This window comes from Balaenoptera physalus, assembly GCF_965194825.1.
Source record: "Balaenoptera physalus genome assembly, chromosome: 12".
NCBI lineage: Eukaryota > Metazoa > Chordata > Mammalia > Artiodactyla > Balaenopteridae > Balaenoptera > Balaenoptera physalus.
Genome location: NC_138897.1, coordinates 1,260,602 through 1,274,282, shown reverse-complemented (window position 1 = coordinate 1,274,282; position 13,681 = coordinate 1,260,602). Strand labels below are relative to the sequence as shown.

Sequence of the window (13,681 nt, the reverse complement as noted above, 5' to 3'; positions counted from 1 at the left end):
CGAGCCTCTGTGAACGCAGAGCGGCAGGGGCAGAGGGCACAAGCACAGATCTCGAGGTCGCTGTGAGGAACCTGAGAGGACGTTACAGTGCAGACAGAGGCTGTGAGAAAAGATCAAGAGGAGAGTAAGACCTCTCGGCTGGGCACGTGGTGGCGGAGGTCCGTCAAGCCTCAGGGCAGGAGCGTGGCTCAACGGGGGAAGCAGAGTGGCGGTTCCGCGTCTGGCTTTGTCGTCCTCCTCTCTGCGTGTTGTTAACTGCCCCGAGGTAAAACTGGCAGACAAGAAACTGCCCAGAATTACACTGTGCGCTTCGCTACACAGTGAAACCGTCACCACGGACAAGACAGGGGAACCCCTGTCACTGCCAGCCTGTCATCCTTTGTGTGCGTGTGGTCAGCTGGGGTTCCTCTTTTCGATAGCAGTGCTTTCCGACTTTTCCACTCTCCTGTAATTTCTGATCCGCCCGCCTTTCTCTCATCAGATGATCTTACCTTGCGGAGAGAAAGCATTATATCAAATGGAAATCCCCTCCATTTCCCACCCTCCCGGCACCTCACCCCCCTACCTGCTGGTACAGCGAAGCGCTGTCCCCTCTCCTGTCTGAAGGGAAGTCTTCCGCTGCCTTCGCCTCACCCTGCTTTCTCGAGACCTCCATCTGCCGGTTACTCCTTGCCTTGCCTTCTCCTAGCCTCCCCCTCTGCCAGCCCCTTTCTCTTAGCCCTCAGGCCTTCAGCCAACTCTAGTGTCTCAGGTGTCCCTTCCTCAGTTTTAGGTTACTTGAATATATTTAGAAATCTGTCTTGCTTTGTTCATTGGCTTTTCAGCTATTCTACCTCTTTGCATTTTTTTACTAGTGGCTAGAGATGGCAATATGCATTTAACTAAAAGTGTATTGTGAAAACTTAATGTTGTATCACTTCACATTTAATTAAGAAACTTGTAATTGAATAGATCCATTTACCCCACTCATTTTTGATGCTAAAGCACATTGCACATTTTTTGTGTGCATGTATATTTGTATGCATTTATATACTTTTTTTATATGCAGTGTATCTACATATATCTTAAACTGTTCTGTTTTATCTGTATCTTAAAGAAAAGACAGGATTTTTGTTTTTCTTTTGATATTAACCATGTTTGTTCCTTACCATTCCTTCCTAAAGATCTGAGTTTCTACTGGATATCATTTCCCTTCAACCTAAAGAACTTCTGTTAGCATTTCTTGTAGTGTATGTCTGCTAGCAGTGAATTCTCATTTTCATTTATCCAAAAGTGTCTTAGTTTCACCTGTTTTTGTGAAGGATATTTTTGCTGAATATTGAATTCAGGGTCGACCAGTTTTTTCTCCCCACAGCACTTTAAATATTTTGTTCCATTGTGTTCTGCTTTCATTATTTGTGATGAGAAGTCAGTGTTATTTTGGTAGTTTTTGCCTGCATGTAATGTGTCATTTTTCTCTAGGTATTTTTGAGATTTTTCTCTATCTTTGGTCTCTTATTTAGCTGTGATTTTGATTGTTTTAAATTTTACTCATCTGTCTAGGGGTTTGCTGGGCTTCCTGAATCTGCACATTTATGGCTGTCAGCCAGTTTGGCATATTTTCAGTCATTGTTTCTTCAAATACCTTTTCTTCATCATTCTCTCTGTGTGCTGCTTCCAGGAACCCAACTGCAAACAAACTCCTGCTGTTCTCTCAGGGACACTGCGGCCACACTCATTTTCAAGATCTCTCTCCTCTGTGTTCTTCAGATTCATCATCTCTTGACCTGTCTTCGAGTTCACAGACTCTGTTCTCCAGTCTGCTGTTAAGCCATCTAATGAATTTATTTCAGATGTATTTTTTTCAATTCTAGAATTTCCAGTTGGTTCTTTTTTTGTATACGTGTTTTCTTTTTCTCTGCTGTGGTTTCCTATTTGTTTATTGTTTAGGAGAATGTTTTCCTTTAAAAATTTGAGATGTTCTAGTAACTGCTTTGAAATTCTCATCTCTTAATTCTGATGTCTAGTCATCTCAGAATGTCTTCTTTGATTGGATTCTACTTGAATGTGGATCCTGTGTTCTCATTTCCTCCTGTGTCTGGACATTTTGGTTGTATCTTCAACATTATTGATGCATTGTAGAGACTCTGGATTCTATGATGTTCTTCTGCAGAGCACTGGGGTTTTTGTTTGGTTTTGTTTTGACTGGTGGTTAACTGACTGAAGTCAGACTCCCAGCTCCATCTTCCCTTCTGTGGGGAGCCGCGGAGGTCTTTCTTCCTTTCTTCTGGCCGAGCTGGACTGCCTGAAACCCACCTGCACGAGCGGCTCGGGCTCAGCGTCAGTGCGCACACAGCACTGCGGCCCCCGGAGGCCTCCCGTTCCTCTCGCACTTCAGCGTCTGTGGTCTGACCTTTGTTCTTCATGTCTGGAAGTCTGTGTTTTCTAAGTGTTAGCAGCCATGAGGCAAAACCAAAACAAAACAGGAAACAGAAACGAAACCTATAAAAATGGCAAACTGTCTGTGGTGCGGGATCCTCCAGACCCCCCCAGTTTTGATGATTCTCTCGGAGGACGCCCAGGGCTCAGCGTGTTGGCCTCCTCGTGGCCACGGGTGGTTACAGTGAAAGGACTCAGCGCAGTCAGCGCAGAGAGCGGGCACAGGGCGACATCGCAGGGAAGCAGGCAGTAGCCTCCCGACTCCCCTCCCAGGGGACTCACACAGGACACGCTGAAGTCCCCAGCATAATGTGGGGACACGTGGGAAGTAGTTGCTACCAGGGAAGCTCATTAGAGACTCACAGGGCCTTTACTGGGGGCTGGGCCTGGAGGCACCCTCTGCCTGGCACGTACCGCATGCCAGACGCACCCCCCATATCCCCCGCCCCCCGCAAGAAGGAAGGCGGGTGTTCGGCATGAGCCACGTTGCTTGAATAAGTGGTTTAGGCACACTCTCTTATCTGGGAAGGGTGGCAGCTCTCCTGGGATCCACATTCCCAGACCCCAGCCAAGGGCCGGCCTTGCAAGCGGGGCTTTCTCGGGCCTGCTGTGTTAAACTTTCTGCACAGCCCGCTCGCTTGGCCGGGGCGTATTTGCAGCAGAAGTATACGCAGCACTGTTATCCTGAGACCCGGCCCAGCGGGGTGAGACCAGCCCGCGCTCTTGGTGTCGGTGAGCCCTCTGGGAGGGTTGAAGCAGTGCCCGCGCACCGTCAGCGAGGAGCCCGAGCTGTCAGGTGTGCCCAGCGGCCCCTTCGGGTTTCAGGCGCCAGCCGCTGGCAGAAGCTCGCAGGGCAGTGCGGGTTTCCTCAGCGGGAGGGGAGCCTGCGGGCGCTTGTGGGAGGCTCGGGTGACCTTGTCCTCCTCTCTGCTGCTCCCCAGGGTCAGGGCTTTGCTCCTTCTGTCACCACAGGATCATCGCGCACCAGGCGGCAGTCCTAACTCTGTCTCTTCAGGCATCCCCTCCTCCCCAGGCCTTTCAGCTGCAAGGGTTTTAGGCAAGAAACACAGAGTATTTTTTGCAGGAAAATATTTTCCTATAACTTAACCGGGAAGACACACCATGTTCAGGATTTGGTCAAGAGGAACACTGAATCCTCAGACTTTTTCAGATGGCTCTCCACAGCCCCCACCCCTTCCATCCGGAGCGTTAATCTTGGGCGTGGCCCAGGACAGGTCACCCCCTTGCTGGGACAGCGCTCTTAGTAATCAGACTGCAGCGTTAGGCGTGAGTCTCGGGAGGTGGGGCAGGCTTGCGGGCAGCGCACAGCCCGCGGGGCAGCCCTGGTGCCGTGTGTCTTATAAGCGTCGCCGGCTGCTTCTGACACAGCCTGCCAGGGGGCAGCAGTTGTCCGTTGGAGTCGGGAGGGTCCGCACACCTCTGTTGGCCTTAAAAACTGTTCCTTTGAGTTCTCTTCCATCCTCATCTGTAACGTTGGCAACAAAACATAAGAAAACCATCACTTTTGGTAAATAAGATATGAAAAGTATTAATTGGTAAGTGGAAAATTTCCAAGTCATTTTGTTTAATTATTATGTAATTAATTCAGATATTCTCTTTTCCAGGACCTTTTTTCTATCAATGCTTATGTTTATGCTCAGAAGCCACAACTGGATATTCATAGTTTTGAAGGCACATTTACCAGGGTAAGTTAAGTCTTTTGTTAAACACAAATATATTCATTGTGTAAGTTGAAAGTAGCAAACCTTTATTTTGAAAGAGTAATTAAATCAAGAATCAATTCAAACAAGTTCTGAACTAAAAAATGAAGACCCAGAGAATGTTTCAAGTTCTTAAGTTTTCCTATAGCAAATATTCTTTGGGATACATTCAATACAGTTTTTCTATTTTTAGCATATTTACTCTTTTTTTAAAAAAATAAATTTATTTATTTATTTATTTTTGGCTGCGTTGGGTCTTCGTTGCTGCGCGCGGGCTTTCTCTAGTTGCAGTGGTTGGGGACTCCTCTTTGTTTTCATGTGGTGGCTTCTCTTGTTTCAGAGCGTGAGCTCTAGGTGCATGGGCTTCAGTAGTTATGGCATGCGGGCTCAGTAGTTGTGGCTCACGGGCTCTAGAGCACAGGCTCAGTAGCTGTGGCGCACGGGCTTAGTTGCTCTGCGGCATGTGGGATCTTCCCGGACAAGGGACCAAACCCGTGTCCCCTGCATTGGCAGGTGGATTCTTAACCACTGCGCTACCAGGGAAGTCCCAGCGTATTTACTCGATAAGATCCTTCTCCCTTAAAATATTATGAGTCAGTAAAATGAAGTAATTCAGCTATTTCAGTTTTGACTTTGGATAATAGTTAATACATTATGATACCCACATCATTTCTTGATTTTTATTAACTGGTTGGATGGATATCTGTATGTGCACGTCCATTTCCTTACATACATATGTGTGTTTCATTCTACATTCTCTTCATTATTATGGCGTTTTGGTATAGCTTGAAGTCCCCTCAATATTGATTATTTAATAGGATTTGGAGGATTCGGTAACTTTTGATTTTAACAGTTTATACTGGTATTATAAATGACTTATAATACTTAAGGGATTTTAATATATAATTGTAGCTTATTTTTAATTGCTGCAGTTATTTTTAAAGGATTTCTGGTAGTACAGTCAGCTTTGTTTTACTCTTGGTCACATACAAGGATTGGTGAGCAATTGTCACCATTTGAGAAAGCATTTACTAAGGACATATTGTGTGCCAGATAATGTGCAAACTATGGGAATGCAAAAATGAGGAGATGGACATTACTCTGTAACTTTATTTCCACAAGTGCTGCAGTAAAAGTACGTGCACAAGATGTTCATGGCAACAGAAAGAAGGAAGATGTCCTGGTGATAAGTACCTTGTAATGAGTGCTGAAAAACTAAGATCTTTTTCTGTTTTTGCAAAAATACTTATGATAAAAGCATGCATATGAGAGAAAAAGTCTTACAAAAAGGGCACCCTTAGTTCAATAAGTTGAGTTATTAACTGCTATTAATACTTTGGGATATTATTTGCTTTCTTCCTTTCTGTTTCACAGATTTATATTGCTTACCATTTGCTAAAAGTTGGAAATGTTTGCTCGATAGAGTGTCAGAGAAGTGAGAGCAGGCAGGAGGCATGGATGAAAACACCAAGACCACAAAGCGCAGTTCGCATAGGGACTGTGTGTGACTGAGTGTGATTGTGTGTGTGTGACTGTGTGAGTGAGTGTGTGTGACTAGCACGCCGGTGCAGGGGGAGGGAGGACTGGCAAGGAGAGCCAGGCTCAGTCCCGAAGGTCTTGTCCAAAGAAGGAAGAAGCCATATAAGGATTTTCAGCTTAGATGAGAAAGTATGATATTGGTGTTTGGAAAGGATTCCCCTAGATACCTGGTTCCCATGGGATACTGGCAGTCACCTGGATTTGTTCCTGTCCTCACAGCCTCCCCAGGGTGTACAGGCCAACTGTGAGAGCAGATAGGATCACCTGTCGCTAATACATGCAGCGGAAATGTGAGAGAACATACTGCAAACTTCAGTTCACTGTGAGTGGGGGAAATATCCAAAATGGCACAGTCAGCATCAGAGCCAGAATGGTACAGAAGAAAGGGGTTTGTGCCAGGATCCTGACTTTGTCGAGGCTTTTTAGTTAATTTAAGATACATCCACTTTGTGTGAATTATTGCAAGTTCTTACCAAGTGTATAATTCATTGCCTTCATTTGATGTTCCTAACAAGGTTTTGTTTCACTCGTTTTAAATATATCAAACTTGAGTTTTAGATTTTTTCAGATGGAAAAATCTTTCTGTGTGCATTTTTCAAAAAGGAGGAAAAGAAAAAACCATGCTAAGTAATTAGTTTTGTAACTGGAATTTTTAATTACCGAAATAACAATTGGACATTTTAAAAAGTGTTATCTGCTTATATTCCTTTTTTATAGTATAATGTACAAAGGAGAAAATGTTTCTTCTGATTCAGCCTGTATAATTAAATAAGAATCAGAGCAAATTAATTCAGGTGTCCTGTGGCAATTGACGTATTGTGTATTTTATTGCCCGTGCAGAGTTTTAATACAGATATGCATATTGTGATTAATATCTGTTTCTACTTCCCTTAAAACAATGTCAGGGTTACCTGAATTACGTACTACATGACATTTTGTGTTGTATAAATTATTCATGTTATTATTATTGATATCATTAATTTTGCTTATTGTTCAAGACGTAGCTATTCTCTCTGAAGTTTGGAGTTTAAAACTGTAGCCAGTTTTGAAATATTAACAGCATTCGTGGTCCTTTAACATCACATTCCCGTTTAATCTTTTTTATGATGCATTTTCTACTGTAATTTCCTTTGTAAACCATAGCACACTTATCATTGTTCATGTCTTTTCCAATCAAAATACTCTGCTTTTAAAAAGTGTATCTCTATTGTTTGTTAAATAGGGTGAACTATTGAGAAAACAGCTTGAAATTGTAACATTTTGCGTTCTGCCCCTCTCAAGGCAGATTTTATCTTTTCAAACGATATAACATTAAGGAGAAGGAAACCCATAGAGAAAGTTATTTAGAGATAATTTCTTTCCCATCTTGCCAATCTTTCCTCTGTACTATGTGAGATTGGTAAAGAACTATCTTTTACAGTAATTTTCTCAATATTAGAAAAATGTTTTATGTTTAAAGTCCATCATTGTTGCTAAAGAATTGAAAGGAAACTACATAGATACTGTGTATTCTTCAACACCTAATTGTGTTAGAAATTGACAAAAGCATTCACATGATTAAATAGTTCTAGAAAAGTAATAGGAGAACCAAATTAAATTTCTAAAACTAAATTGTATAGCACCTTTTATTTGCAGTTCAGAAAGCCTTATAAAAATTTTGTATTTTTTAATGTCCTTATTTCTCTTGGAGTTTGACCCATTGGGAAAATACTATACTAAAAGATATGCATGCAATAATAATTTTTAAATTTCCATATCAAGGGAGCCGTAGGAAGAGTTTTAAACTAATAAAATTGTACTCATTGTGCTTTTATGGTCAACTGGTGATGGGCAGCTGCGGGCAGGTGGCCTAAGGAGTTCTTCAGAGAGACAGGACGGCTGGAGTGACAGCAGACTGCCGCCTGCACGCATAGCCCCACATGAGGGTGTTAGGGACTAGACAGAGAGAGAGTGTCATGTCTGTCGGGCCCCAGATTTATTCTCTTGCTGGACCCATATGAGTGCCTGTTCTGTGCTAGGTGCTCAGAAGGGCAAGGTCAATGCCATAGGCAGATAGCTCGCAGTCTGGAGGGAAGCTAAGCGTGGAAATGGCTATGAGGCAGTGAAAATAATTCAGAATTCACATTAGAGAATAGTTTTATTTGTTTTCTACCTTAAATGATAAATGTGTGAATCAGCAGTCGACAGGGTATATCCCAGTTATGTACTTAGTTTGCTAGGCCACGGCTGAAACGCCTACATTAGCATAGAATTACAGGATACGCCATGTAGACCGCATTTAGGAGATAGGCGTGAGGATATTTCAATTCTTGTCTCTGCAACAGTGTTTATCAGTGTTAGGTTCTAAGGCCATCTCTGTGAATGAATCAGAAATTGATCATTTCAGTTCAGTCATAAACTGAAGTACAAAATAGCTAATACATAGAGGCCACCTACTTCTCTCTTTTAAGAGTTGATACTTTGTTCTATAAAACCATTAAAGTCAAAGGGAAAACTTAGTATTCCTGGATTATGTATTTCTGTGTTAGGCAGCTTTTATCTCTTTACCTTGAACGGCTGCCCTGGTTGTAAGCACAGCGTGGTTCCCTGCCGGACAGGTTTCTGTGGAAGAAACAGGGAGGGTGCTGGAGCGCACGCGGCCAAGTACTTGGACAAGCTCATGTGCTGTGAAGGCTGTAGTGATGGGTGTGAGCCACTGGGCGAGAGCTTGATTTGATTCCTGATATATTTGGAGATTTGTAAATATATTATCACCATTAGTATAAAACTATATAAAAATAAAATGGTTAAAGGTATTTAAAAATTTTATAACCTTACCATCCTAATATAAATAGTCATATTATCCTTTTGACTCTTCCCCTTCAAATTGTTTCCCATGTATGTACATATTGGAATAATATAAGCCTCATTTTTTTCCCCGCTTAAGATATATGTTTCCTTAGTATTTTGTATATTGATGCAGCCATATAATTATCAATAGGTATTTTTAAGCTAAAACTACTAAATGCAGCAAGTGTAACATATTTTACTTGGCAAACTGTAACTCTTAAGGGACTTTGAAATGAAGGCAAAAGTGTGTGTGTGTCTGCAGAAACAGAGAATGGCCGTGTGCTGGCTTCAGAGCATGGAGTAGACAAACCCCTTTAATCAAGGGCTGTCTGTGGAGCTCCTGCATTTCAAGACCCAGTTTAAGTACCATCATTTGGAAGGCTTCCTTGGATTCCCTTTTCTTTGATATCATTGCACTTCTGCCTGCCTTTATATTTGCCCTCGGGTCTCTATTTTGTCATCGTTGTGTGCTCGTTTAGCTCTCACACGAAGCCAGAAACTACTTAGGTGAATGGCTGTCTTACTTCTTCTCATAGCTCCAGTTTCTAATACAGGGCTTGGTGTATATTCAGATACCAAATACACATCTGAATGAATTGAAGAACTCTCCTATTTACAGATGATACAACTAAGGCACAGTTAAAAGAAACACCAGTTTATAATCCTAAAGTGAATTGTTTCTTGAGGAATAGCACCCCACCTGAGTGGACAAGTAGGGTTGCTTAGCTATGTTTTAGCTATTGTGAATAATGCTGCTATGAATATGGGAATACAGATATATCTTTGAGACCGTCCTTTTAGTTCTTTCAAGTATATACGCAGAAGTAGAATTTCTGGATCATATGATAATTCTATTTTCAATTTTTGCGGAACTGCCAAAAGCAGTTCCACAGCAGTTATACTATTTTACATTCTCACCAGCAGTGAACAGAGGGTCCAGTTTCTCCACATCCTCACCAGAACTTGTTGTTTTCTGATTTTCTGATAGTAGCCATGTTACTGGGTTTGAGAAGTTACCTCATTTTGGTTTTGATTTGCACTTTACTAGTGATTAGCAATGTGGAGCATCTTTTCATGTTCTTTTTGGCCATTTGTATACCTTCTTTGGAGAAATGTGTATTCAAGTCCTTTGCCCATTTTCAAATTGGGTTGTTTGGTTTTTTTGTTGAGTTTTAGGAGTTCTCTATATATTCTGGATATTAATTCCTTCTCGGGGACTTGATTTGTACGTATTTTCTTCCATGCTGTGAGTTGCCTTTTACTCTGTTGATAGTGCCTTTGAAGCACAAAATTTGTTGATCTTCATGAAGTCCAGTTTGTTTATTTTTTCCTTTGTAACGTGTGACTTTGCTGTCATATCCAAAAAATCATTGCAAAACCTAATATCATGAAGCTTTTGTCCTATGTTTTCTTCTAAGTGTTTTATTATTGTAAGTCTTGCATTTAGATCTTTGATCCCTTTTGAGTTATTTTTGTATATATTGTTAGGGAAGGGTAACGTCATCCTTTGCATATGGATATCCAGTTCTGTCAGCATCATTTGTTGATAAGATTGTCCTTTCCCCATTGGGTGGTCTTGGTACCCTTGTCAAAACATTTAACCTTATATGCAAGGGTTTTTTCCTGGGCTCTCCACTTTATTCCATTGGTCTATATGTCTATCTTTAGGCAGCACTATACTGTTTTGATTACTGTAACTTTGTATTACATTTTCAGATCAGGAAGTATGAGCCCTCCAGTTTAGTTTTTCTTTTTCGAGATTGTTTTGAATATTTCAGGTCCCTTGATATTCCATATGAATCTTAGGATGGATTTTTCTATTCCTGAAAAAAATGTCATTGGGATTTTTTTTTTTGTTTTTTTTTTTAATTTTTGGCTGTGTTGGGTCTTCGTTTCTGTGCGAGGGCTTTCTCTAGTTGCGGCGAGCGGGGGCCACTCTTCATCGCGGTGCGCGGGCCTCTCACTATCGTGGCCTCTCCCGTTGCGGAGCACAGGCTCCAGACGCGCAGGCTCAGTAGTTGTAGCAAACGGGCCCAGCCACTCCGCGGCACGTGGGATCTTCCCAGACCAGGGCTCGAACCCGTGTCCCCTGCATTGGCAGGCGGATTCCTAACCACTGCGCCACCAGGGAAGCCCTGTCATTGGGATTTTGATAAGGGATTGCGTTTAATCTGTAAATCACTTTGAGTAATACTGACATATTAACAATATTCAGTCTTCCAATCCATGAACATGGGATGCATTTCCATTTATTTATGTCTTTTTTACTTTCTTTTGGAAATATTTTGTAGTTTTCATTGTACAAATCTTTCACTTCCTTGGTTAAATTAATTCCTAAATATTTTATTGTTTTTGGTGCTATTATAAGTGGAATTGTTTTTGTAATTTCTTTTTCAGATCGTTCATTGCTCATATATAGAAACACAACTGATTTTTGCATGATTTTGTATTCTGCTACTTTGCTGAATTCATTTATTAGATCCAACCATTTTTTTGTGAACTCTTTAGGATTTTCTACATATACGATCATAACATCTGCAAACAGAGATAATTTTACATCTTCCTTTCCAAATTGTGCCTCTTATTTCTCTTTCCTGTACAACTGCTCTGGCTAGAACTTCCAGTATTATATAGTATGTTGAATAGTTGTGGTGAAAGCAGATATTGTGATCTTAGAAGAAAAGGTTTTAGTATTTCACCATTTGGTATCGTGTACACAGTGGGTTTTTCATATATGGCTTTTATTATATGGAGGTAGTTCCCTTCTATTCCTAGTGTGTTGAATGTTTTTTATTATAAAAGGGTGTTGAATTTTGACAAATGTGTTTTCTGCATCAATTGAGATGATCGTGTGGGGTTTTTTTCTTCATTCTGTTAATGTGATGTATTTTGTTGATTGAGATATATGTTGAACCATCATTGCATTTCAGGAATAAATCTCACTTGGTCACTGAGTTTAATCCTTGTAATATGCTGCTGAATTTGTTTTTTTGGTATTTTGTACAGGATTTTTGCATCATTGTTCATAGAAGATATTGTTCTGTAGTTTACTTTTCTAGTAGTGCCTTAGTCTGGCTTTGATCTGAGGGTTGTGCTGGCCTCACAGAGTGAGTTAGGAAGTGTCCTTCCTCTTCAATTTTTTGGAATAGTTTGAGAAAGATTAATATTAATTCTTTAAATTTTTGGTAGATTTCACCACTGAAGTCATCAGATCTAGGGCTTTTCTTTATCAGGAGATTTTTGAGTATTAATTTTATCTCTACGAGGTATAGGTCTGTTTAGTTTTTCTATTTCTCCATGATTAGTCTTGGTAGATTTTGTGTTTTTTAGGAATTTGTCCATGTCACATAGGTTATCCTGTTTGTTGGCGTATGGTTGTTCATAATACTCTCTTATAATCCTTTTTAATTTTTTAGACTCATAATATCCCTACTTTCATTTCTGATTTTAGTAATTTGAGTCTTCCTTTTTTTCTTAGCCCATCTAGCCAAAGGTTTTTCAATTTTGTTGATCTTTTTGAAGAAGTAACTTTCATATTTATTAATTTTTCCAGTTCTTTATTTTGTTTATCTCTGCTCTGTTCTTTATTTTTACCTTCCTTCTGCTAACTTTGGGTTTAGTTTGTTCTTCTTTTTCTAGTTCCTTAAGTTCTAAAGTTAGGTTGTTGATTTGAGATCTTTCCTGTTTTGGAATTTAAACAATTATAATTTGTTATAAATTATATAACTATATAAGCTATAAATTTCCCCCTTAGCACCACTTATGCTGCATCCCATGGGTTTTTATAAATTATATTTTCCTTGTCATTTGTCTCTTAAGTATTTTCTAATTTCCCTTTTCATTTTAATTCATTGTTTTTTTTTTAAAGTCTTTATTGGAGTATAATTGCTTTACAATGGTGTGTTAGTTTCTGCTGTATAACAAAGTGAATCAGCTATACATATACATATATCCCCATATCTCCTCCCTCTTGCATCTCCCTCCCACCCTCCCTATCCCACCCCTCTAGGTGGTCACAAAGCACTGAGCTGATCTCCCTGTGCTATGTGGCTGTTTCCCACTAGCTATCTGTTTTACATTTGGTAGTATATATAAGTCCATGCCACTCTCTCACTTCGTCCCAGCTTACCCTTCCCCCTCCCTAATTCATTGTTTTTTAAAAAGAATGTTGTTTGATTTCCACAATTTTTTGAATTTTCTGTTATTAATTTCTAACTACATCTTGTCATGGTTGGAGTAGATACAGATACTTTGTATGATATCTATTTTTTAAAATCTATTGAGACTTAATTTGTGGCCTAACATAAGGTGTATCTTAGAAAATGCCCCATATGCACTTGAGAACAATGTGTATGCTGTTGTTGTGTGGAGTGTTCTATATATGTCTGTTAGATCTAGTTGGCTTATTGTGTTAAGTTCTCTATTTCCTTACTTCAGTCTGATTGTTCTACCTGTAACTGTGAGTGGGATATTAAAGTCTTCAACTATTTGTCCCTTCAATTCTATCAATTGTTGCTTCATATATTGTCTTTCATTAGAAGCATAATAGTGTATAATTATCATATATTTTTGCCTTATTGAACATTTAATTAATGCATAATGTCTCTTGTGATCCTTTTTGATTTAACATCTGTTTTTTCTGACATTAGTATAGCCACCCCTGCTCTCTTTTGCTCACTATTTGCAGGGAATATCTTTTCCCATACTTTAACTTTCAACTTCTTTGTGTCTTTGGATCTAAAGTGAGTCTCTTGTAGATAGCATATAGTTGGATCATTTGTTTTTATCCATCCTGCCAATATCTGTCTTGTGATTGGTGAGTTTAATCCATTTATATTTGAAGTAGTTAGTGATAAGGAGCAATTTACTTCTGTCACTGTACTATTTGTTTTCTATATGGCCTATAGTTTTATTGTCTCTCATTTCCTGCATTACTGTCTTGTATTGTGTTTCATTGATTTTGGTTTTTTTATAGTGAAATGTTTACATTTCTTTCTCATTTCCTTTTGAGTATATTCTGTAGCTGTTTTCTTTTTGGTTACCATGGGGATTACATTTAACACCCTGAAGTTATAACACTCTAATTTGAATTTACACCAACTTAAGTTCAATAACATATTAAAACTCTGCTCATTTACAGCTCTTTCCTCACCTCTTTCAGTTGTAGTTGTCAC

At 39.9% G+C, this 13,681-nt stretch overlaps 1 protein-coding gene across 12 annotated transcripts in view; it reads left to right on the top strand.

Moving 5' to 3' along the window:
- Nucleotides 1-13,681, top strand: part of ATP9B (ATPase phospholipid transporting 9B (putative)) — a 225,459-nt gene that overhangs the window by 85,143 nt on the left and 126,635 nt on the right. For all 12 annotated transcript variants that reach the window (XM_082418507.1, XM_082418499.1, XM_082418501.1 and 9 more), the window contains one exon: nucleotides 4,044-4,124. In XM_082418507.1, coding sequence (XP_082274633.1) covers nucleotides 4,044-4,124 — 81 coding nt within the window. The remainder of the gene's footprint in view (nucleotides 1-4,043; nucleotides 4,125-13,681) is intronic.